Source organism: Barbus barbus (assembly GCF_936440315.1).
Source record: "Barbus barbus genome assembly, chromosome: 50".
NCBI classification, from domain to species: Eukaryota; Metazoa; Chordata; class Actinopteri; order Cypriniformes; family Cyprinidae; genus Barbus; species Barbus barbus.
Window position 1 is genome coordinate 1759838 of NC_136728.1, and position 27485 is coordinate 1787322.

Genomic DNA, 27485 nt, shown 5'->3' on the forward strand with positions numbered 1-27485 from the left:
AGGGATAGATTTTGTTGTACTGATTCACCTTTCGGAACGCCTCATTTCAGCACGCCCATTGCTCCAGTCTGCAGCTACCCCCGTCTCCTCACCTCCACACCAAGATAAACACAACTGTAGAGGGAGGGGGTGCTGTGCATGTGCCGATCACTGTGTGCTACACTGCTGTGCTGCGCGCGCCTGCGTCGAGACGCGGAGGAGAGAAAGCCATCGGAACTCCACAGAGTCTCAACATTTTTCGATCCGACCTGATATTTGGATTTTTTTTATTTGTTTGACAGGGAAAGCTGTGCGCAAACAGTAACGCACACGCATACATATATACATAGGCCTATATTCATTTATTTAAAAAAAAAATCCCCAGAAAAAAGGGCAGGTGCTCCAGCCCCCTTTTGTGTCTATGTGTGCACGTGCCTGCACACACACACACACACACACATTTATAAATTGTATTTATTTCTTTATTTTTGCCATTTTCAAAGATACAACCTGGTTTTCGCACCGTGGTTTTAAGCAGAATGCGCTGAATAATTTAGCATTCTTTGCCGTCTTCGGTTATTTATGCATCCCAACTAGTTCCCCTGCAAGTTGATCTCATCTGTTTCATTGGTCCAGTATGTGGGAGGAGCTCGGAGAGCACTTTGCAGAGGATGCAGGATATGACACCCATCCAAACATGACGAAGGGAACTTGACCGCTGCGAAAGATTCATAATACAACATACATGCACTAGGCAATATAATAGTAATGAAGTTTGTTTTTTCTCTGTCTTGCGTTCCGTCTTCTGCTCCAACTGCGCCATCATCAGCGCTGTCCGCCTCCGCTCCTCTGCCCAGCGCGGACTGACGTTACTGCAGACGCCTCGTTCCCGGAATGAACCGCAGAATCATCATTGCGTTCCCAGACACACTCCAGGAGGTCCCGAGGACACTGTAGACATGGCCAGATCGGCGAACAGCAGCGGTAAGGACGGAGACGCGAGGGTCTCCTCCCCGGCGAAGAGAGCTGAGATCAGGGAGCTGTCTCTGGAGGAGGTGCTGGAGTCTTACGAGCAGCCCATCAATGAGGAGCAGGCTTGGGCAGTGTGTTTCCAGTGCTGCAGAGAGCTGCGAGCGCCGCGCCCGCCGGGGCTCCTGATCCGGGGGCCGTCATCGATCCTCCTGCACAGAGACGGCACGGTCACCGCGCATCTGGACAGCGGCGGTGAGCACCTGGCATTCACGCAGAGAAACTTCTTCAACAGGCTCAAGAAGAAATTGAAAAGTTTAAGAGTTTCTTTCGTCCATGCACATTTCATTTTACATGCATTCCAATTGTATTCCATCAATAATTCTATGATAGCGGCGTCCTCCATTGAGGTATGACCAATAAAAACGCCGCATTTTAAAAATTAATTAAAACAATAAAGTCACGCACTTAAATGCATTCGCGATGATGATCATATTTGTTTTAATCCTCATTTAGTCCTGCGAGCAATAGGATTTTGTGAAATATGGAGCACAATACCAGTCATGTGTCACTTTTTCGAAATTGAGATTTATACATCATCTGAAAGCTGAATAAATAAGTTAGGATAGGACAATATTTGGCTGAGATACATCTATTTGAAAATCTGGAATCTGAAAAAAAATTATAAAAATAATAATAATAATATTGAGAAAATTGCTTTTAAAGATGTCCAAATGAAGTTCTTAGCAATGCATATTACTAATCAAAACTTATGTTTTGATATATTTATGGTAGGACATTTACAAAATATCTTCATGGAACATGATCTTTACTTAATATCCTAATAATGTTTGGCATGAAAGAAAAATACATCATTTTGACCCATTCAGTGTATTGTTGGCTATTGCTACAAATATAGCTGTGCTACTTATGACTGGTGTTGTACTCTAGGGTCACATATCATAGTTTATATTTTTGATTCCTTATCTTCAACTTTGATGCATTGCTCTGTGTTTATTGATTACATGGGTGTCTAGTGTTGTTTTTCTGAAGCTTGTGTATTCTAAACACTGTGTTTGAATCTGATTTGCGATATGTGTTATAAACAGCTGCACAACTTGGCTATTGATTTCCTCTAGAAGACTTCTGCATTGGCCTGAGACTAATGTAGTAGCAAAGGGTGTTTACACTCGTCTCAAAACACACTGCATGTGCGTGGATTCACTGTTTTGGAAATGAGGCGGCGATCGATGGACATAGGATGCTCTAATGTTTATCTTTTACATCGTATTTTAGTAGGATTTTCCACAGGTTGGTTAATGATGACAATCGACATGAGAAATAGGCTAATTTTAGCTACATGAGCACAACTACATTTGCAGTTCTGCTCAATTGCTTTCACACAGTTCAGATCTCTGAACAATTATTTTAGAAAAGCGAAAGTAGCCTACAATTTTTTTTACGGTTTGCACAATAACAAAATAAATATGTATATAAAATAAAATAATACATATATGTATATATATATATAAATTTATTTTTTATAAAAATACAGGCCTATATATAAAATTAAAAAAATGTTCTTGTTTTTTTGTTTAATTGTTATTTTTAAAGGAATATTGCAGTTTTTATTATAAATTATTGTTATTATTAAATTCATGTGCCCTCATAATCAGAAACATATTAATGCCCCTTGCTCTTCCAGCAACCTGTCAATCAAATAACATCACAGCAATAGCAAACAACAACTATCCAACGATCCGATCGAGTCCTGCAGCCCTGCATTTTTTCTCATTTGAGTAACTATTTAGAAAAGTTGTGTAACTGAGAGAAAAGACAATTCATGCAGACTTTAATTAGCTCCTTGTGCCCCTGTGTTCTCCCTGTGTGTGCCGTACACTGTTCGATGTAGCAGACTTTTCGAAGTTCTCCTGCTGATCATTTTTGAATTAATTTTTGTCTTGCATGTTTCTGGAAACTATGCTTGGGTCCTTTGTCTCTGCGTTTGAGTCACATTTGCCAGGGGAGGAGACTGCAGACAGAAGAGAGCATATGTGATCCTCAGCAGACATCCGTTATGCCAACCCAACAACACTGAATCGCTGAGTCGTAATTGGAGAAAATGTACAGTCAGTTCCTTCACAGATGGGCTGAGATCCCAAGTACTGACTAACAGGCCTCATCATCAATGAAATATCTTTCCCACACAAAGTTAAAGAGTTCTGTAGAGATGCTCTTTGATGCTGTTGAACTGAATATATGAAGCACACTGTTTGCCGAAATATCCACAACACCACACTGAAGTAAGAGCTCACAGTAATATTACTAAAATGTCTTGAGATTTATATATCTAAATATCTGAAGCCAATGCTGCTCTGCTGCCTCAGGATCTGGATACTTTGCAATCAGTGACGGAACGATGGATTCAGAAGTCTATCAAGATATTTTATCTTGAATATCAAGAATAGCAGTTCATGACTTTAAACTCTCTAGAGTGAGAGTGATGCATGAAGACAATGACACAAATCTAAAATGACAAAAAACTAAAGAAGGACTGAAAAAATGTTTTCCTGAGTCCTGAAGCCAAGGGAGATGCTGATAACCTTAAGAGGGCTGTGCTATCAAGAGAGACAACCCAGGAATACTGATAAATTAAACAGATTTGTGAGGAAAGGTGCGCCAAAACCAATCAATAGTTTTATACATTTGGTGGAGGTTTTGCTAACTACAAGTTCTAAATTCAAGACAAGGATTCACACACTTTCTCCACCCTGTGAATGATTACTCAATATAGTAGAATATAATAAAAATGTGATAAGTGTGCGATTATTTGTTTAGTCAGATTTATCTATAATTGTGAGTTAAATAAAGGCCACATTTAGCTATTTTCAGAGGGTTCACAAACTTGTTCTTGCCACTGTATGTCTGGAATAATAATCCCGATTACTCTTAAAAATAAAGGTGCTTAGGTTCTTCACAGCGATGCCATAGAAGAACCATTTTTGGTCCCACAAAGAGCCATTCAGTCAAAGGTTCTTTAAAGAACCGTCTCTTTCTTACCTTTTTATAATCTGAAGAAACTTTTGTGAAACTGAAAGGTTCTTCAGATGTAAAGGTTCTTTATGGAACCATTTAGACAAAAAGGTTCTTCTATGGCATCATGAGTGTAAATAGTGCAGCTTTGTTTTTCCTATAACTCTCTCATTGCTGTGCATATAGTAAACATACTTAGTGACTCAAATCTTGAAGAACGTTAGTTCACTGATTCGTTCAGTAAATTACAGCACTGTGCACTAGTGACTTTTTGTCTATAATGTGTGAGTCATTGAATTACTCACTCAACAGATTAGCAGCTATTACTAGGCATAGACAACGTATTTCAAGTATAGCTCCACCAGTCAAACTCTGCAGGACACCGGCCCTCCATGACCGAGTGTGGTCTGCAGGATGCAGACTCTATGCTTCAAACTCTTCATTTTACACAGTTCAGATTATAAGAAGTCAAGAGCAGCTGGCTCTCTCACATTAATAAGTGAAACATGAAGAGTCTTCCTCTGCAAAGGATGGAGGCATATAGAGCACATCCAGAATCATTAGGCTGATCCATCTTCTGCTGCATGCCTGGCTCAGCTCATACAGTGCTATTTATATTCATCTGCTAGTTCTGAACTGAGTCATCAGGACTGCTCACTCGGCTGTTAACAGATCTCTGCCACTCGAAATGTCTGTTTCTGGATCTGGACCTGGCACACAACTGAGTATTGTGTATTGTTTGTTCCGTTTCTGTGAACTTCTTCATATCACATTATTATTTGGCTTACTATGGTAATACTATGGTAATCAATTCCATGCCAACTTTTTTTATCCTGTCCTTTTCATTCTGTTTTTTTTTCTCTTCCAGAGTGTTCTATGTTTGGAGATACAGTATTTAGTTACATCTCCTAACTCAAAAGAGAGAACGGATAGAAAAGTTAGAATTTAATGTTGATTTTGTACTTTCCATCTGGTCAGGAACAGCTTCTGCTGGTTCACAGTGACCCAGGCTGTCATACGACATTCACAGGGATGGCCCATCCAAAATGAAGATTCTGTCATCATTTACTCACCTTCATACCATCCCAGACACTGTTGGGGGTAGTTACAAGATTACCTTTTCCAAGTATCTAGTAATGCATTACTTTTTCATTTAGAAGGAAATATCTTTTTCTAATAAGTTACTTTGTTTCCCATGTATTGACTGACAGCTCTCCTGTCCTCATGTTGAGAGAAATCAGGAGTAAAGTGCAAAGGCATTGAGTGCCCTTTAACATTTTTCTTTTTTTTATTGCTGAAGAGTGTTGAAATTTCTTCTCCTGTGTCCTATTCTTCAATCAATCCAGAACAGCAGCACAGCTGAAAGGTTTGTTTGAGCTGCAGCCTCTACTGTACTGAAGTAAATTTGCATTAACATTCATTCATTTAGCAGACCCTTTTATCCAAAGCGACTTACAATTGGGGAATACATCAAGCGATTCATCTTAAAGAGTCAAATAGACACAGGAAGTGCTCGTAATACCAAGTTTCAAGCATTGTTCAATGCTAGACAGGGAAAGATTAAAGAAAAGAGAAAAAGGATTTAATTTTATTTTTTTTATAAGGATGATGTCAGATATTGATGAAAGAGGTGAGTTTTCAGTTGTCGCTTGAAAATTGTCAGGGAATCATCATTCCGGATAGAGGTGAGAAGATCATTCCACCAGCCAGGAATGGTGAACGAGAATGTTCTTGAAAGTGATTTTGAGCCTCTCTGTGATGGCACCACGATGTAGCTCACTAGTAGATCTCAGACCTCTGGAGGGAATGTATATTCGTAAAAGTGAGTGGAAGTAGGCGGGTGGCTGTTCTATATGCAAGCATCAACGTCTTGAACTTGATGCGAGCCGTTACCGGCAGCCAGTGCAGGGAGATAAAGAGAGGTGTGACGTGGGAAGTCCAGCTTAGAAATGACAAGGGCCTGGACAAGAAGTTCAACAGCATGCTCTGTTAAGAAGAGCCTGATCTTTCTGATGTTGTGCAATGCAAACCTAAAAGCTTGAGCGGTCAGCAGGTCATCAAAGGCAGCCTGAGATCAATGCAACTAACGTTGGATCATCTGGTTGAAATGAGAGATAGAGATGTGTGTTATCAGCATAGCAATGGTAGGAGAAGCCATGTGCCTGTATGATGGGGCCCAGTGATGTAGTGTATATGGAGAAGGGGAGGGGGTCCAAGAACTGATCCCTGAGGAACCCCAGTGACCAGTTGATGTGGTTTGGATACCTCCCCTCCCCAGGCCACCCTGAAAGACCTACCAGTGAGATAGGATTCAAACCAACGAAGTGTCCAGTGATGAGAGGCTGGACAGGAGGATCTGATGATTCACAGTGTCAAAAGCGGCAGATAGATCCAATTTAAACAACACATACAGAAACAAAGTATTAAGCAAACAATCACGTGCTGCCGCCTGCTCTGCTAACATTTCAGCCTGAGGCGTTTTCATTTCACTTTTGGCGTGAAAGGGCTTTTACATTACATTAAAGAACTTTTATATATTGAAAACAAACAAGCAAAGCCCAGCCCAGATGAGAAAAAGTAACGTAATGCATTACTTTCCATAAAAAGTAATTAAGTAACACAATTAGTTACTTTTTTAGGGAGTAACGCAATATTGTAATGCATTACTTTTAAAAGTAACTTTCCCCAGCACTGATCCCAAATGTGTGATTTTCTTTCTTCAGATGAACACAAAGATATAAAGAAAAAGAATCTGTCTCTGTGAGTCCAAAAGATGAGAGAATTTTAATTTTGAGGTGGACTGTCTCTAAACAGCCATGTTTCATGCCTATTACAACACTCGGGCGATAAAATGATTTGCCACAGAGTTATACCACCCTTATGGTGATCTACTTGTTTTTCTTGTGGTCTAGTTTCTTCTGAAGGACATTTTACAGAGCTTGAGGCAGTTTTGAATATATTTAGCCAGGTGTTTCACATTTGTGTCTTTTCAAAGGCATTATATCAATAGTCTTGCGCAAAGCCTCATTTGGACTTGAAGTTAAAGCCACAATATGGCAATTAGTCTCACATCTGTGTATCAGCTTTAGTTGAATGGTCGAGTGGAAAGACCCATCTAGGAGATTTGGTATAATGAGTTTTACGGAGTCTGTTCCACCCACTTAATCTCTAGACCCGAGGAAGACCTTGGATGGGCTTGTGCTTCTGCTATACCATTATTAAACTGCAGAGAGCACTATTATCTAGTCTTCTTGGCATCTTTTTCATAATGGAAATCATGATGCTTTGGCATATTTTGTTTTATGTTGAAATATAGAAAACCTTCACCTTTTTTGTGCTTTGCTTTGATATTCTCGAGTAGCCTTCCCAGTCAGAACCTCAGCGTTTTCTCTGCTATTCTTTAAAGTTTCATGATCTTGACATATTTCTACACCTCACTGACCCCCTCAATGTATAATGGCATTGCATATTGAGAGGCCTGCAGGGAAGTTACGTTAACTGTAAAAGCCTTCCCAAATAATAATAAGCCTAAATATTCAGTATATTCAACTCATCTCAGTTTATCTACATATTCAGTTGACTGCAAAAAAATTAACTGTTATTTAGTAAACGTGATTATTAAAAATAAACTTTTTTGGTTCAGTTTGCTAAGAGTGAATCAAGTTAACATGCATATATTGCACACATTTCAGCTTCTGTAGTTCAGTGAAAGCAAAATGTGGAAAATATGGAAAAGTAAGCAAAAACCTGTGACATTAACATTTCTTGTATTTTCATTCACCTGGATGGTTCCAACACTAGTACAGTGTAATTACATATGTTGGGTTAGAAAGTCTAGAAATGCAAGTGTCACTTTCCTGCTGCTTATTTTTTATTTTTATTTTTTTCCTAGATGACTGTAATGCAAATCATGTTTCTGCTGCTGATGGAAAGGTGAGACTGTAATGAGACTATTGTGGTATTAAGGTAGATTTCTGCACTCTCCATCCCCTAACACACCCTGTTTCTTCATCATACGTGTGTGCAGCTGGTTCAGTCCATGGGTGTGGCGATCTACCGCGCTCTGGACTGGGGCCTGGATGACAGCGAGGAGCGGGAACTGAGCCCTCAGCTCGAGCAGCTCATTGAGTTTATGGTCGGTGGTCAGGACAGCAGCGAAAGCAAACACTGCGGCAGTAATGCAGTGAAAGACGAGGGCTACAGTGGCCAAGATGAGGATGAAGAAGAGGAGGAAGAAGGTGCAGTGCATGGCTTTCATACGGTTCATCAGGTGATGGCGCTTTGTGCCCAAAGACTGGCAAATCCAGCGCTGGCTCCCGAGCACTACCAGGCCGTGTGTCGAGCGCTTTTTCTGGAGACCCTTGAGCTGCAGACCTTCCTCAGCAGGATAAGAGATGCCAAAGAGGTGAGGAACCAACTTTCTTGTTGGTGAATGCATTTTTGATAAAATTAAACACTGAAATTAACAGAAAAAAGAAAACAGTTTGGAAAAAACACTCAAAATTATATATAAATAACATACATGAAGACAGCATAGGTTTAAACCAGGCCATTTATTCTGATCTCGGACAGCAGAGAAATGCTAAATGCAATTAATAAAATGCAACTAAACATATAATAATGCATAGTAACAATAGCAAAATCAGACTTATCTTATCCTCCTGAGACCCTATGGAGTTTTTGTCTATGTAGTGGACATTATAGGATGCAGGGAAACATCAGGGGAACAAGGCAACACTAGGGACACAGAGAACTACAACTACATAAACGTCATTGAACACAGACACCAGAAACACAAACAGGGATCATGACATCACAAGAAGTGAACACAGAAACAATGGGGAACAAGCACGGCCCTGGATTTTCTCCCAAATAGGCCCACCACAACTACAAACAGCTGCTACTATCTCACAATATTACAGCAATCAATCGCATTTATGATAAATAACATAACAAACCCCATGTTGACCCTGCTGAATAAAACAAACAAACAATAGAAACCATCACAGAAATTCTAATGGTTTCCACTACAAATACCATTACAAACATTACAAACCATCAACTTTAAACCATTAAATAATGGTTTCCTATAGTGTGTTTTGGGACATGTTCCATTAGAATTTAGTGGTTTTAACAAAAGCCACCAATAATAGATGACCAATTACCAGTAGAGACCAACAGGGTCCATTACAGTTTCCATTAAAACCAGTAAACCATTACAAATTCTGTTGATGCTTCTATTGTTTTTTTTTCCAGCAGGGGATTGAAATAAATGTATTATTGAATGAATTAAAATACTTGAAATCAACAGAATTCTTCAATTTGAGTATTTATAAGTCTCTCTCTCTCTGTGTGTGTGTGTGTGTGTAAATCGGAGCAATCACTTTATAGGCTACTTCATTTACTCTATTTTCTAACTCAAGAGCTCTCAAATGTAACCTGTTGTAGAATTGCCGCTGTCTCGTTATGAATGAATGGAACATTTACGGCAGACAGTGTGGAGTAATAGACGTGGATGTGGACTAGGGATTTTACTATAGTACTCACAGGCTGAGAGAGGAGGGCAAAGGTAACCTGATGTAACTCTTCACTTTTTTTTTCTTTTAGCTTCTCCCAGCTGCTTTTATCTTCACGTTTTTTTGCTTGCCATCACGAGCCCACTCTCCTTCGTGTCAGTTTCAGTTTATTATAAGAAACATGGATTGCATTAGCATTCCCTTTGTTGACGTCAACGTCACTTAATATGACACTTTTTCTTTGATGATGAACTTCTCCTGAAAGTCCAGATGGCCAGTCCGGTCTTGCCCGTGGTGTTTGTAGTCAGTTTGTTCATTGGTTTCCCTTGATTAGTCTCCCCAGGTGTGTCATGATATCTTGTTAAGCTTGTTAGTCCCCTATTTATATATATATCTCTGGTGTTTCTTTAGTTCCTTGTGAGTTGTTGAATGTAATGGTTGTCTGTTTCCCCCTCGTTTTGTTCTTTTTTCCCTGTGGTTTTTGGTTGATTGTTTATTCTAGTTTTTCCATTAAAGGCCTGCACATAGATCCTTGCCTCTGCCTGTTTCCCCAGTTTCCAAATCACTGTAGTATTTCACCGGCATGCCTCTTTGACTAGTGCATCTTTGAGCCTATATTTACTATACGTAAAATACTTATTGTTAAAATCAAATCAGAAGTTTTTCTGGAATTGGTGACTTGTAACTTGTAGTGGAGTAATTTTTACTGTAAGGTATCTGTATTTTTACTCAAGTATGATTTTTAGGTACTCTACACTTCTGTACTATACTAAGATTAAGATTAGAGTTTAGTAAAACCTTTAGAATGAAACCTTTAGAGGCGGACAGTGTGTACAACTTCATTACTTGAGTGAAAGTACAGATACTGCTGGTCAAATATTACTCCATTACAAAAAAAGTAGTATTTTTACTTAAGTAGAAGTACAGAAGTACTTGTATTTAAAAGTACTTAAGTATCAAATGTAAGTGTCCTTTTTTTTATATCAACGCACTGTTTTATTATTGCTGTATGTAATCCTTGCAATATCTTATGCCTCTGAAGCAACTCACAATACATTACTCCTGAATACACTGACTGGCTTGTGGTATCTTTGGAGTGATAAGCTCTTAGAATATTAAAAACTTATAGAAATTAAACAATTGTATTTAACACCCCCACAAAAGCAGGACGGCAGTGATCTCACACAGCTCTGGCAGTGTTATACATCTATGTGTAGCCATTCATCCACATTTGAACCGAGTGGACAGTGAAACTGCTGTAAATACAGACTGAAAAGAAAAAATCAACCCTGCTTTAAAACCCATCAACACAACTGTAGTTGTATAACTTTAGAACAGCAACACTGCTTTAACAAAAAAAGCACACATAAAGCCACACTTTTATGTCATGTGAAACACCACATCACATACCGTAGCTTGTGTGAGAGGTTAAGATTCTGTTCTGATGAGTGTCTGATATTTTCCTGTAGATGCTGAAGAAGATCAGGACGGAGGAACCGCAGGAGGACAGTGCCACCGCTGAGCTCGACGCTCTTCAACACACTGACTGGGTAAAGGACCTGCTTAATAGAGCTGTAGCTGAAAGGGTTTACTCATATTTATGCCACAAAAAGAAGGATAAATTTGTTTAAAATAGAGATTCATAGATCACATTGATGTATGGTTTGTTAGGATAGGACAATATTTGGCTGAGACTATTTGAAAATCTGGAATCTGAGTGTGCAACAAAAATGTAAATATTGAGAAAATTGCCTTTGAAGTCTGATAGGCCTAACTCAATCTGACATAATGTCATCATTATCACATGGCACAGCTGATTGGTTCTCTCCTCTATCAGTAGCTAATGAGCTCGCTGCTCAACATTCAAATATATGACTAGTGCTTGCTGTAGCAGTTGCAGCTCGCTTCAGAAACCCTCCACCTCCCCAGCTCCACCTGTATAGATCTGCTACGAGGTGATTCGTGTATGCTATATGGGGGTTATTTCATGTGTGTTATATGTGCAGCAGCAGTATTTCCTACATGCTCACAGCAGCATGTTGTGGATGTGTTGGCAGTAGCAAGTCTCGGTACTTGCAGAAGCATAGCAGACCTATTCCACCAAGACCAAACACATTAACATGGTCATGTCCATTATCATGCCAATCCCTCCGAGAGATGTCATGACAGAAATTAAGTTCTTAGCAATGCATATTACTAATCAAAAATTACGTTTGGCTATGTTTATGGTAGGACATTTACAAAATATCTTCATGGAACATGACGTTTACTTAATATCCTAAAGATTTGTGGCATAAAAGAGAAATTGATCATTTTGACCCATATTGTATTGGTGGCTACTGCTACAAATATACCTTTGCCACTTATGACTGGTGTTGTACTTCAGGGTCAAATTTGTCTTTGTGATATCCAGCTGATGGAGACTCTGTGTGTTTGGTGACTTAGGCTCGTCTGTGGGTGCAGCTGATGAAGGAGTTGAGGCAGGGCGTGAAGCTCAAGAAGGTGGAGGAGCAGCCCTTTAACCCTCTGCCCACAGAGTTCAGCCTCACGCCCTTTGAGATGCTCATGCAAGACATTCGCTCACGCAAATATAAACTACGCAAAGTTGTGGTGAGTGCACTCACTCGTGCTAAAGACACCGAGGTTGCTGTAGTAAGCACATGTTGAGTGCTTTATCCCCCACTTAATCTCATCCTAACCCGCTAATATGTCTGAGATTATGGCTTTGGAAAGACTTTTCAGATGATGCAGCATGACAGTGATTAGCCATTGTCTTTATATTTGATGATAACTATAATATCATGACTCTTTGTCTTCTGCAGGTAGATGGAAATATTCCCACGTGTGTGAAACGAAACGCTCACGAGCTGATCTTGGACTTTATCAGATCAAGACCCCCTCTTAAACCAGTTAGTTCCTCACAATATCTTATAACTACTGTGCAGTAACACCAGACTAAGTACTATACATAATATGAATATAATCACTACAATGCAAGCATGTAGGATATTTGGCAGCAGGATAGTTTGTTTGTCGCTTCGTTTCTGTTTCTGCGGTGTTGCACTAACAGCTCTCATCATGAAATCTTACTCTATGTGACAATGACCACCCACTTTTCACAATTCTGTTGCATGTACTAAACCAGACAGCTTTTGAGATGATCACAACATTACAAATGCTGATTTGAAGTAAAACGGTATATTGCACATTTATATTGAAATCTTGAGTACTTGAAGCAATGAACTGCTTATACTATAAAGCATTGCGAATGAATGTGATTAAAACAAACATGTAAGTACAATATGACTAAATTGTCAGTAAGTGTTTTTACTAAATATTTGCATATATACGAATATAGAAATACCGAAGAGATTACGTCTTTTGATTGTTATTCGCAGTGCGTCATGGGAGTGGGAATTCGCTGCTTAATTCTTGTGCCATGAATTACGTTTTCATTGTAACAGCAACTTATCTGATTGGTTGATCAAATTCAAATTGCTTTATGAGCATGGCATATTTTTGTACTTATCACCAAAGCATTACGATGAATTTACTGGTTAATCTCTCTTCAAAGTTATCGGTAGTGCTGTTTTTAACTAGGACTCTTTAAATGCTAATTTGGTCCCATTTTACAGGTGTCTTTACTATTCATATATTTTAAAAATAAGTATTTAATTACAATTTGATTCAATGCATGTACTTTAAATGTAAGTACAAGTACACAGCATCAAATGCTGCCATGTAAGTACATAGTAGGTAAAGACACATTGAAAGCATGACAGACAAACTATGTATCATGTCATACCGGGTTTGGAAAATGTAGCATAAGTATTTTAAAAGTGCCGAGGTTTTCAAGAACTGTTTGTGTTTGAACGAAACTTTCCTTCAGTGCAATACTAACTAACACTGTAATTTTCAGAGAAAGTTGTTAAAGGAATAAGGTCGATTTGTCGCTAAAAGTTGCTAAATAATGCTATGATGCCAATGCGTGATGACGTCATTGCGTAATCACGATGCAAAATTGTGTCACAACATCAAATCTCAGCAAAAAGAAAAAAATTGTATATGTTAATTTAGATTAGTTTGTAAAATAATATGCATAATATAATATTAAAATATAAATAAGTGTATTTTTAAAAACATTGAATTATTAAACACTTTCACATTTTTGACAATTTAAGTTTTTCTAATAGCTAGTAAACTAGTAATACTACGCATACTCAACAATTATGCTTTAAGCAGTGCATTAATAGATAGTTAGTATGCTACACTCTAAGAAAAGTCCGTAAAAATAGGACACAATCTGCTATGTTAATATGAAAGAAGTTTTCCGTATTGTTTTTTTACCTGCATTTTAAATTATACATTGTGTTTTCGGGTTACAATGGATAATAAAGTCCTGGAAAATTACTATTATCTTTTCCATTTACAGTCTACTAACTGATCAACAATCGCAGGTACAAGCTACTAACAATGTGTATCATAAATGAATAATTATTAAATTAGCAAATTACAAATAGCAGCTTCTTAATTCACGTGATGTGTGTACTGCTACGCATCTTTGGTTTCCTCTTTTTGTGTAATTTGGATGGAAAATGTGTGCCTTTTTATTGTCTGAGTCACTTATCAAAAGTGGCTAAAAGTAGCCAAATAAATTTTAAAAATGGCTAAATTTGTTGCTAGTTGCTTTTGGAAGAAAAAGTTGCTAGGGTTGCTAAATTTAGCAACAAAATAGCTAAATTGGTTGGTTTTGAGCCTGTCCTGACGTCTGCAGGTGTCCGAGCGCAGCCTGCCTCCTCCTCCTCAGCGGCAGCAGTCGCTCCATGATCGAGTCCTGGCCGAGATCAGACAAGATCACAAACTCAGACCCGTGGAGCCGTCCAGTTCAAAGAGATGTGCGTTAAACACACACCACAGCCAAACACTAGCACTGTGTTAGAAACAGTATCGCTCCTCCATTACTTCTGTAGCTCTCTTGTTGTGTGTTAGACGATTTACAGCAATGTTTTGTCTCTCTTCAGCGTTTGGCTCGTTACCATGTCTGGCACACACCTGCCAATGTGACATCAAATCCACTTCCTGCATTGACCTGTCGATCACAGGAGCAGGCTCCCACCCACCGTCTCGCATACGTGTTCTTCTAAAAGCTCCAACGCTGGCAGAAATGGAGGAGATGAATATATTTGAGGTGAGAGATTTCAGTGCAATCAGCATTGCTTCTGTGATCGTGCTCTTGCAACAGCCTTGAAGAAGTTTTCCCATAATCAAAAATCTTTAAGTTGACTTTTATATATGGTAACACTTTAGTATAGGGACCAATTCTCTTGCTAGCATGCCTAATAAGCAGCTTAAATCTAGACTCAAAACTCTTTTAGCTGTGCATCTACTGAATGAGCACTGTGTCCAAACTGAACTGAATCATTTCCTATTATTAACTGTTTTAATTCATTTAAATCAATTTTTTTAAATTCCTTGTTTTTATTGTTGTAATTATATATATTTTTATGATTATTTTCCTTCTTTTTTGTAAAGCACATTGAATTACCGTTGTGTATGAAATGTGCTATATGAATAAACTTGCCTTGCCTATTATTAACATATTGGCTGTTTGTTAGTACTTAATACAAAATAAAACTAAAACTAAAGCATATATAAAAACTAACTAACTAAAGCACATATTCTGCATAACAATATTCTGCATCTCTAATCCCAATAACTTAAACAACTACCTTACTAAATATTAATAAGCAGCAAATTAGGAGTTTACTGAGACAAAAGTCGTAGTTAATGGTTCCTCAATAGCTAGAATTGGACCTTAAAATAAAACCCTTTTACATAAAGTCTCCTTGGCACTCAGAACAGTTACCTGTGAATTTAAATCAAAATCTTCAGTGCATTTAAATCAAAGCTTAACACATATTTGTTTAATCAACACTATCACTAAATAGCATTGTGTATTTGTCCCATATGCATTCTTTACTGAGTTGGTGCTATATGTGTTATTTGTGACTGGATTGGGTAAATGTCCAATGTCCACTGAATTGTTTCTTTGTAATGAGTATTTTTTGTATTAGTGCACCTTGTAAAGTGTCCTGGAGCCTGGGAACGGCGCTCTATAAATTAAACAAATTCAATTACAAGCTGGTTTGGTAGATCTCCTTGACTTGATGTTTAAATTGTGTTTTGAATTGAAATGATTGGCTCTGTGTTGTTGGCTCAGGATGAGGACTCTCCAGACGGCATGGATATCAGACGGGTGGAGAGCTCTCCTACACCTCTGAAGAGAGATCGCTCCTTCTCCGAACACGACCTGGAAGAGCTCAGAGGGGAAGTGATGTCAGAATCACCGCCGCTCAGAGGTGTCGGTCCCCTGAGAGGAGAGAGACCTCGGTCACACACGCTGACGGGCGTCGGACCTCCATACATCTATCAAGGTCAGACCTGGAGAAACATCTGTAAGACGTAATGGACCTAAACAAAGTAAGATGTGCTTTAAGAGGAGTTAACTGTGGTTGGTAACACTTTATTTTAAGGTGTCCTTGTTACACATGTTACATACTATTATAATAACAAAAAAATATGATTAATTACACGCAAGCAACCCTAATTCTAACACTAACCACCAAACATCAAGCTTGAACACATACATTTACACTAAACGCAACTAATAACAATGAATTGAAAACACACTAATGAAACAAGCAGCATTTATCCAAATATTTATTTCAAGTAAAGCTTTTGAGAACACTGTTGTGTGATGAAAGGAAAGCAGTTCTGTTTGTGAACCAGTTAATTGAAATGAACAAACTGATTTGCTAAAATGAACTGGCAGCTGCAAAGCTTAAAGACATATTTCCTGGTAGCTTAAAAGCATGTGCGGTATTGTCACAATGAGGTAACGTTTAGCTAGTTACTCCTTAGACCTGGCACATTCTCTGTGCTTACACAAAATATTACTAACTCCAACTAGATAAAAAAGTTTGTCAAGAGTTTTTAAACGTTTGGCAGTTTTCAGTCTGAAATAGTTTGAAGTTTAAAGTAGTTTTAAAGCTTAAAACTGGAATGTTTTGAAGGCAATACAGTAAGATAGATAGATAGATAGATAGATAGATAGATAGATAGATAGATAGATAGATAGATAGATAGATAGATAGATAGATAGATAGATAGATAGATAGATTAGCAATAATATAAATATTAAACAGAATGGAAGCTTAAATGAGTTCATATGGCTTAAAAATATTTTAAGGTATTCTGGATAGTTGCTAGGGTGTTGCTATGCAGTTGCTAGGGTACTTGGGGTGGTTGCTAGGGTGTTGCTGTGTGGTTGCTAATGTACCCAAGGAGGTTCCTAAGGTGTTGCAATGCAGTTGCTAGGGTACCTGGGTTGTTTGCTAGGATATTGCAATGCGGATACTAGGGTACCTGGGGTGGTTGCTATGGTTTTGCTAAGCGATTGCTAGGGTACCTTGGATGGTTGCTAGGGTGTTGCTATGTGGTTCCTAGGGTACCTGAGGTGGTTGCTATGTGGTTGGTAGGGTACTCTGGGTGGTTGCTATGGTGTTGCTATGCGGTTGCTAGGGTACTCTGGGTGATTGCTATGGTGTTGCTATGCAGTTGTTTCATCTTATTTTCAGTTTTTGCTTTCAGGTCAACTTCTGTCATGGCAGAGCAACACTTCGAATAGAAATATGACTTTTAAAGACATGTTTAATTTGTGTCTGTGCTTGCATACCTGCATGAAGTGTTTTTTGCCCTTAGCCTCAGCCTTATACCATGTACAGCTGACAATCTGCTCATTCACTCTCTGATGCACATTACACATAAAACTTGATCTAGGAAGCTCTATCAGTCCAGGGTTTGATGCAGTGAGCACTTTTGAAGAAGAAATCATAACTGGATTTTCCAAAGTTCGCCAGGTTCTTTAATCTTTGAAAGAAATTCAGAGTTTTGTTTGAAACAAGTTATCCAAAAGCCAAATTTTATATTCTGCTTTGTTGCCGTTATCTCTGTGGAGTATTAATCTTGACATATTATATGAGGAACAGATGTGAACAGACGGAGATTCTGATCACAAAGTCTACATAGTCTACATTTATGTTCACAAAGACATGCCACCCCATTATTTCCTTGATTTTGTGGTCTCAAACTGCAGATTTTAGCTCCAACCAGCTCCAACTCACACCTGCTTAGAAGTTTCTAGTGATCCTGAAGACACTGATTATCTGGATCAGGTGTGTTTCATTAGTTTTAGAGCAAAACTGTGCAGAGCTGTGGCCCTCCAGGAATTGAGTTTGAGTCCGAGTCCAATGCTTTAAATGAATCACGCAACATAATTTACTAAGGTTTGCGCTCGTCAATTACAGTTTTTTAATCTGCTTGCACATATTTTCAAAACTTTGCCTCTTTTTTTCAAAAATTTACACACAAATCCAAGAATTGCACACAAAATGTAAAATGCCTCGCATCTCTTGCAAAATTAAGCACTGCATTCAAAATCTGAAACACATCTGAAAAGCAAACATTTGCAATCACCTTTGCCATAATATTAATTCCTGTTAGATTTGCATGTGTTACACAGAGAATTGTGTGTTGTGTTTGAAAAAAAGTATTTTATGAAATTGAAAACTCAAAGTTAAAGGCCGAGAATTAGTTTATGGTTTTGCAGATTTGTGCTTCTGCTGTTTGAGTGTCAGCTTTCAGAAATTGTGTGACAAGTAAAGATTTTGTGTGTAAGCAGTTGAAAAAAACTGTAACTGGTATTTGTGCCTTAATTTAACACCCCCCAAAAACAAATCTTAAACCAGATGCTGATTTGCGCTGCTCTTGGTGGATTGCGCTGGTCATTATGGAAATGATCTGGCTGTGTATGTGTTCGTTAATGTGCGTATTGTCAGTAGACTGGCGCTTTTAAGGGATTGCGCTCTCACGCTAATTTGCCCTGTTTAGTAAATCTGGCCCTATGTTGATATAAAGAACATTCAGTTTTCCAGTGTCAACACTAGATGGAACTCTTAAGCTGGTCAAAGTAAATAAAAGGGAGAGAGATCAACCCAGTCTTTCTGAATGATTAAACTGAGATGCCTGGTGGTCTTTCTCTTTTCTCCACTGTTGTCTTTGTGTCTAGCCTCGTTTCCGGTGTTTGACAGGATGCCCTCGTCCACATGTCAGTCCCTGAGCTCCGCTGACAAACGCTGTGATGGTGCTGCATCTGACGGACTCTCCAGACATCAGTGGATGGTCAGTGGTGATGGCATTTTGCATAGTAGGCAGCATCTGTGACATGCTGTCGATTTCTATAGACAACAGTTTCCTTCATTTCTTAAAGGGGTCATCAGATGCAAAATTCATTTTTACATGTTGTTTAAACATAAATGTATTGGCAGTGTGTGTACACAACCACCCTATAATGATAAAATCCACCCAGTGTTTTTTAAAAATGTTGATAAATCATGTCCCCTTTCTAAAATCAAGCCGTTCTCAGATTCTTGTCTGTGTGACGTCAAACAGACCCAGGCCCCTCCCACGATTGTTGATTGACACTGGCATTTAACCCTAAGTGATCTGTCATCAGTCCATCATTGTTTCACCGCCGGAGCAGATGCAGACAAGAATGACTCCTAAGCGATTGAGATGTTTTGTTGTTGGATATAATAATGAACATAGTCATTTACTCCCGACATCTGAGCCGCTGAAGACACAGTGGATTACCTTTTTTACGTTTTTGAAGGGTATGCGCCCCCGATCTACCTAAATGTGTTTATGTTGGCGCAAATCATTGGTGATCCAGCTTCACCTTTACACTACCATTGATACATTTTAACCAAAGTATGTTATAGACTTTTCATTAAGACCCTAAAGAATCATATCAACTTGTGGAAAATGGGCATCGGATGACCCCTTTAAAATGAGCAGGAAGCGTTTGACAAAACTTGCCCTATAGTGACCATAAGTGGCCTACATTATTGTAAAGAAGGATCTGAGTGGTCTTCTTTGTCTTCCTCGCACACAGGAGGAGTTCAGTCATCCAGTGGACAGTCTGGCCTTAACAGTGGATGAAGTCATTAATGTTCGGCGGATACTCGTTAAGGCTGAGATGGAGAAATACATGCAGAACAAAGAGCTTTATAACAATCTGAAGAAAGGCAAGGTGTGAATATCTGTATGGATCACATGCTCAGTCCAACAAGCCAAAGACAACAGTGCTCATTTATGTTTTGTTCATCTTTGTTTTGTAGATATGCTGCTGTTGTCGGGTGAAGTTTCCACTGTTTTCATGGCCATCCAGGTGCCTCCTGTGTAAAAGGTCTCGGTTTCATTTTCATAAATATTTCCTGCAATATGAAATATTAACATTGTTCGATTCGCTCTTCTGATCATCACAGTTAATGTGTTTTTTTTCTCTCTCTTAGGTCTGTCTGTAGCTCTTGTAGTGCAAAGGTACTAAATGTTTATTTCATTTAAACTCATGCATCACTTTGTAGTTGTAAGTTTTTCACACTATAGAACACTGACAATATGTTTAATGTTTCATAAAGATATGACTTATTATGCCACATATTATGAGGTAGTTCTCGCTATAAATGAGTTTATGGCTGCAAGCTGATCCTTGGTTCTTGTTCTTGAAATCAACATTTACATTAGTTTATGACCATGAATTACATAGGTTCAATAATATGCTAAATTAATAGCATGATATTGTCTTTTCTGGTGAACTACAGTGAGAAAGACACAAACTCCAGAAACAGAGCAATTGTACTTTTGGTATACTGGTATACTGAAGGGCCTGGTTTCACAGACAGGGTTTAGGTTAAACCAGGATTAGGCAATAGTTCAATTAGGAAATTTAAGTAGTTTTTATAAACACGCCTTAGAAGAAAACAATACTGGTATGCATCTTGAGACAAAACAAAGGCACTGCCATATTTTAAGATCAGTTAGTGCAAGTTTATTTCAGTTGAAACAGCTCAGATTTACCTTTTAGTCTGGGATTAGGCCTAAAGGCCATTGCACACTGAGTCCGAAATTTTTGCATGTTAAAAAATAAATACGACCTCACGTTGTGTCAATCACGTTTACACACTGCCTCCAAAACTTTCGTCCGTCATAAAACAATTCGGATCAGGTTCGATTTTCTGCGTTTCCGCATTCTATTGCATGCATTCTGATAGGAAAGTATTGATAAACGAATACAAGAAAACGGAAAATGCATGCAAAAATTTCGGACTCAGTGTGCAATGATCTTAAGGCTTGTTTGTGAAACCAGGGGAAAGTCTGCTAAATTGGAACAACTAATTTTGTGCTTAATGTACTTTAATTGTGAGGAAGTAGTGCTGAGGTCCAACTAAAGATATACTGTAGTGTATTTTTTTTTATTACACACTGCAACAGTAGAAGCAATGTCACAAACTCCATGTGTGATTTGGCTTTATTTCGTCCCTTTAACAGATGAAAATTCCATACAAAAAGATGGCACACATTCCCGTGTACACTGTGGGATTTCACAACAGTGCGAAGAGTCACAAGAGCGAAGTCTATAAGTGAGTAAATATATGCTGTGTGTCTACAGCCTCATTCCACACCGGCCAGAAATTTGCTTTGAAATGACATTAGTAACAAAGTCACAACTTTCAAGTTACCAATAACATGTTTCCAACATCAACAAAAATCCAGAAGCTGCATCTGACATTATGCTTATTTACACAGACTGTTGCTCAAAGGTGACATATGCATTTAGACAATTGCATAATGTACAAATTGATCGAGTTTCTTGTTTTGATGAACTTTGCACTGTTATTCAACTCAACTGAATCTTAATAGAGATGCTTTACAGTTGCACAGAGTTTGTTTCAACTGATGAACCTTGTGACATTCACACAGTTACTGAACTAAATTAAATCAACACTGAACTAAATTGAGCTGAATAGAGCCACTGTTGTCTGTAGAGCTGCACAATTGAAATGGAATTAATTTCATAGTTCAGGAATTTTGCAGCGCTGTTATTTTCCTGTTTAATAACATTTGAATGAATCTGTATTGTATAAAGTGCATGTCTGCCTGAATACTCGATTCTGATTGGCTGGCAGGTATGCATTAAAACCTTAATGCACAGGTAGTTCCAAGTCAGTTTAATCACTGTTCTATATTAATGCGCTGCTTTAATTGATGCACACAAACACAGAGAGAGAGAGAGAGTCGGAGATTGCAGATTGGACTGCGCAGACACACACACACACACACACACACTTGTAAAAGTGTATGAAAATGATTTATCAGCAAAATGTTTTATATAAAATATATATTTTATAAAACATTTTGAACACAAAAAATGCTAGAGAATCAAAGCCATTACTCTAAACAAGTTGTGTTCCAAATTTGAGGTTGATATCTCAAAAAATGAGCTTTTAGTAAGATTTTGTTTGGGTGCAGTACCAAACTTTTCCCATTAGATTCCAGCAAAGCTCCGCTGGCAAACGCAGCGCTGGAATTTGTGATTCGCAGTACAGTATAATGTCTCTCTCTCTCAAACATTACAGGTGCACACACACACACACACACACACACGTTTTTTAGGACACACATACAAACCAACAATACCAACACACCCACACAATTATAGCTGCATTATTTATCCAACTGGCTCTATAATACAGCAAAAGTAGAAAACAGGAAAAATGTGAGTATAGGCCAACCCTGAGAAAATGGCACCATGTGGTTAACTTTTTTCAAACATTTTTATTTTGAAGCCTTGCCAACAGAATGAAAGCCTATTAACAAAGACGGCATCAGTTTATAGTTAAATGGCCCTGGGATAAAAAATTGCAGTTTTAATGGGTTTCAAGGAAGACGTTTTTGTTCATAAGGCACTGAGAGGAACTATTTTCTGTACCTAGTGTACAATAGATTTATTAAAGGAAATGAGGGTGAAATATTTGAAGCTGCAGTCCGTAACCTTTTTTGGTAAAAAATTATCCAAAATCAATATTTGAGAAAGTACATAACCAGCCAGTGTTCAAAGCTGTCGCCTTACTTTAGCCTGATTCACAACGGTTAGCTTATAATAATGTTTTCTAATTTGAGTGGTACAGGTAGGTTTTCGTGGGAAATTCGAGCATGGCACTGGGTCATTACGTCACGTCTGTAAACATAAAGAAGTTGTCCCGGCTAGTAGGCTATCGCAGGCGAGAATCCTTCAGGTGACGGATCATTTATAGCCTTTTCTCACAGCAGCTGGAATAATTAAACATCATTTTGATGGTGGATTGTAATCCGGAAAGGATTGTGTTTATGAAACACGTGAATGAAATTAAATTATATTCCAGTTTTAAATGTGCTTCTGATTACAGATAGCCTGGGATTACACAAGATTTGTGTTTTAAAGAAAACCAGTTCAAAGGGAGCATAGTTTGCTTTTTGGGTTAAAATAATTTCTTAATATGAAATTTGAATGGCATGACAATTAGATATTAGAGTGTACAGAAATTTAAATCTACACGTTAATACACACTATACTCAGTCACGCAATGCTAATGTTGCTAACATTAATAATTTGAGAAAAACGTATAACAATGATAATACTTTGCACAGTTAGATGTGATATGAGCTAAACGATCTTTAGATTTAATCACCATTGGTAGCGCGATTTATTGTAATTCTTTTTTCCTCAGTTGGTCAGAACAAACGTGGCAGACTTGTTACTTGTTCAGATGGCAATGTATGGTGAAAATTTTGATTTGGTCATATATCAATAGATTCATAGATTTCAGTTCTGCATTTAATACTGTAATCCCCCCCAAGCTGATCTCCAAGCTCAGCCAGCTTGGAATCAGCACACCCATCTGCAATTGGATTCTAGATTTTCTGACTAACAGACCTCAGTCCGTTAAATTAGATAACCTCTCCTCCTCCATCATCACCTTGAACACCGGCGTGCCACAGGGCTGCGTACTGAGCCCTCTCCTGTACTCCCTCTTCACCCATGACTGTGTTCCTGTTTATGGCTCCAACACCATAATCAAATTTGCAGATGACACCACGGTGGTAGGTCTGATCAAGGATGACGATGAATCAGCCTACAGGGATGAGGTGCAGCACCTGGCTGTGTGGTGTGCCACCAATAATCTACAGCTAAACACCCAGAAGACAAAGGAGATCATTGTGGACTTCAGGCGGACTAGGAGTCATGCACACACACCCATCTACATCAACGGAGCTGTAGTGGAGCGTGTGTCGAGTTTCAAGTTCCTTGGCATCCACATCTCTGATGACCTCACCTGGTCCCATAACACCTCCACTCTGGTCAAAAAGGCACAGCAGCGCCTTTACTTCTTAAGGAGCCTTAAGAAAGTTCACCTGAATCCCAGGATCCTTGTGGAATTCTACCGCTGTACCATTGAGAGCATACTCACGAACTGCATCTCAGTATGGTACAGCAATTGCTCCGCATCTGACCGCAAAGCACTCCAGCGGGTGGTGAAAACTGCTCAACGGATCACCGGCACCCAGTTAACTTCCATTGAGAACATTTATCATAAGCGCTGTCTGGGCAGGGCAAGAAACATCATCAAGGATGCCTCTCACCCTAACCATGGACTTTTCACCCTCCTTCCATCCGGCAGGCGTTACAGGTGCCTACGCTCTCGCACTAGTAGGCTCAGGAAGAGCTTCTTCCCCGAGGCTGTGACAATTCTGAACGCCACACCACCAATCTAACTCCTGCACCTGCTTATTATTACTGCACTGGTCACAGTACTTTACACACATGCATTTGAACTACTCATATTTTGCACAGACTGCATTGTTAAAGTTATTACAATATAAACTGTCTGAAGTTGTTACTGTACAAAGCACAGTAAACTATTTCTATAAAATATTGCACTACTGTTATTTTGCATAGAATACATTGTTCTATCAATACTTGCACACACTCATCCAGCTGTATTTATTTATTTATTACCACTGTTCTCACGTCTCTCCTGTTCATAATGTGTATATATAATCCCACATTGCTCTGTTCATAATGTACATACAATCCCTACATTGCATTCCTATTTATATTCTTTATATACTCTGCTCAATACTGTATATAGCAATTCCACTGTACATTCTGTAAATCATATCTTCACTTACTCTGCACTTATATGTGTATAAAACACTATATTCTTGCACTTCTGGTTAGATGCTAACTGCATTTCATTAGCTCTGTACTTGTACTCTGCATAAATGACAATAAAGTTGAATCTAATCTAATCTAATCTATTCCAAGGCATAGGCTAGAATCTGTGATTGCAAAGTACAGTAAACATCCACACCGGTGCGGTGACTGACAGCTACAGATTCACCTCAAAACATTAGATTCATCCACGCTGGAGCCGTGCCGGATCACAACCCCACACACGGAAGATAATTCCACAAGAAACTGCAATTCCAGGTTTCCAAACATAGATGGCGACAAAGAGGCAAAAGTTACGGACTGCAGCTTTAAAATTTCAATAAAAATACACACCTGTGCCAAAACTGATGCAGTTGGCATTAAAATATTTTTTTTTAAAAACTGAAAAGGACAAAAATATCCATAAGGTCCCACAAGGGTGAACTTGTAAATGCTGGCAAATGACCAAGGTATAAGTAGGATAATGCATGGCTCCACTTTGCATCGGGTGGTTCTTGGCCTTCACTTCGTGCATTAAAATAGTTTAATGCACAGCTAGCCATGCATGCAGTATCCCTCACATATACAGCAGTCATCAGGAGTGCTGGCATTATACGAAGGTTAAAACGACTTTAGGAAATGCTAAGAGTCTGTCTGTTTGTCTGCAGGTCTTTGTGCTCTCTCTCCAGACACTCTGTGGAGGAAGAGTTTCCCCACCTGTACGCCGCAGGCTGCAACCTGAGAGACGTGTGCTCTGACTGCACAAAGTTTGTGGCTGATGTCATTTCCTCCAGTCGCAGGAGCTTGGACTTCATCAACAACACACCCAAACGCAATAAAAGGACGACCTCGACACATCCGCATCCCACATCACAACCACACGCTTTCTGTGGGATGAGTAAATGAATGTATCGGCTCCACCTCACACAAACTCTACACAAACTCTACTAGCTTCCAGCTGGCAGGCAGCGGTTCTCCCTCTGAAATATTTGCCAGTGTTAGAGGATAGAGATGTGGATCACATGTGAATATCACCCCTCCTGCACTATGCACATCTAACCACCACATCTATAGATTAAGGGACGCAATGCTTGAAGGCTAATGAAGAAAGAAAATCCTTTTGCATCTTTTCTTTGATTTTAGCTTGAGTATAATGCTATATAACTGAGCCAGGACTGGCCATGCTTAGGAGACATCTTTATACAGTACATCTGTAAATGCATATTTCTCATATCTAATAGCAAATGTATTTTTATGCTTTGGGATTTAGCTCTATTTAGCACCAGAGGGTGATGTAATTACCTTGGGACTGAGTCAGTGAAGGTCAGAATGAAGCAGATAATAGTGTCTTATTCTGGGTTGACTAATGAAGTGTCCTTCTGATCCACATGTTTAACTCACGCTTGTTTTGTAAGGTCTGCAAATCTGCAATAAAACCAATGCCACTAAATGACTGCTCTCTCCAGTATGTGATGTTTCCACACAAGAGCCACATGTGATTATCATAATATATATTGTGTTTTTTTAATCCAAAAATACTATATGGATAAATATATAGTAAATATACCTGCCAAGAACATCTTTGGGAAACCTTTTACACCAAAATTAAAATAAACAACAACAACAACAACTTATATTTAAAACATATATTTTGTATAAAGAAAATGAAACACTTTTATGATGAAGTTGACATAATTTATATGCTAACCTGCACACAAACACAAGTGATGAAAAGCTTTCGCCTAAATAAGGTAAACGTCTGTACATGGGCTTTATTTAAAAGCTGAGGTGACCCATTTAGAGTATGAGTAACACTTTAGAGCAAATGAGAAGAGTCAACATTGTTTACAGCTGACACATATGTGCTATATTGATTTACCAAACATTTGACTTTAGTGCAATAAAGCTTAATTACCGGTAAAAATGGATAGCAATCATGATTGGTTTTTGCCTTTAGTGTAGAGAGGGAGAATTATTTAAATGTTTATGCTACTTAAATATGTAATTAGCTACTTAAATATGTAATTAGCTACTTAAATATGCTATCTATCTATCTATCTATCTATCTATCTATCTATCTATCTATCTATCTATCTATCTATCTATCTATCTATCATCTGGCTATTTCTATCTATCTATCTATCTATCTATCTATCTATCTATCTATCTATCTATCTATCTATCTATCTATCTATCTATCTATCTATCTATCTATCTATCTATCTATCCATTTCTATCCATCCATCCATCCATCCATCCATCCATCCATCCATCCATCCATCATCTGGCTATTTCTATCTATCTATCTATCTATCTATCTATCTATCTATCTATCTATCTATCTATCTATCTATCTATCTATCTATCTATCCATCCATCCATCCATCCATCCATCCATCCATCCATCCATCCATCCATCCATCCATCCATCCATCCATCCATCCATCCATCCATCCATCCATCATCTGGCTATTTCTATCTATCTATCTATCTATCTATCTATCTATCTATCTATCTATCTATCTATCTATCTATCCATCCATCCATCCATCCATCCATCCATCCATCCATCCATCCATCCATCCATCCATCCATCCATCCATCCATCCATCCATCCATCCATCCATCTCTATCATTCAGTGTGGTGTCCTTTGTATCTAATTAATTATTAATGAGAGAGGCGGGGAATTAATAAATAAAAATTCTTCCCACCAAAAGTAAAATGCTCAAATAAAGTCTGTTAATAAGGCCGTTACAGTGATTTACCAGAGTAATGACCAGAGTACCAGAGTAAAGACCAGAGTAAAGACCAGAGTAATGACCAGAGTAATGACCAG

The 27485-nt window shown here is 38.5% G+C and overlaps 1 protein-coding gene across 1 annotated transcript; it reads left to right on the forward strand.

Moving 5' to 3' along the window:
• The first annotated feature begins 643 nt into the window (after positions 1–643).
• LOC306868506 (protein spire homolog 2-like) lies at positions 644–26095 on the forward strand. Its single transcript, XM_079414708.1, has 15 exons — positions 644–1203; positions 7874–7914; positions 8009–8386; positions 10967–11047; positions 11943–12107; positions 12320–12406; positions 14272–14392; positions 14519–14685; positions 15718–15931; positions 18625–18737; positions 19510–19647; positions 19736–19803; positions 19910–19937; positions 20946–21037; positions 25317–26095. Exons 1-15 carry the CDS (start codon positions 939–941, stop codon positions 25552–25554), a joined length of 2196 nt encoding a protein of 731 aa, XP_079270834.1. The 5' UTR covers positions 644–938; the 3' UTR covers positions 25555–26095.
• The last annotated feature ends 1390 nt before the right edge of the window (positions 26096–27485 follow it).

Excerpts from the sequence above, each read along its gene's own strand:
- LOC306868506 (XM_079414708.1), top strand. The coding sequence starts at position 939 with ATGGCCAGATCGGCGAACAGCAGCGGTAAGGACGGAGACGCGAGGGTC. Across the intron at positions 8,387-10,966 it reads GGATAAGAGATGCCAAAGAG|ATGCTGAAGAAGATCAGGAC; the intron begins GTGAGGAACCAA and ends ATTTTCCTGTAG. Across the intron at positions 18,738-19,509 it reads TCTCCAGACATCAGTGGATG|GAGGAGTTCAGTCATCCAGT; the intron begins GTCAGTGGTGAT and ends CCTCGCACACAG.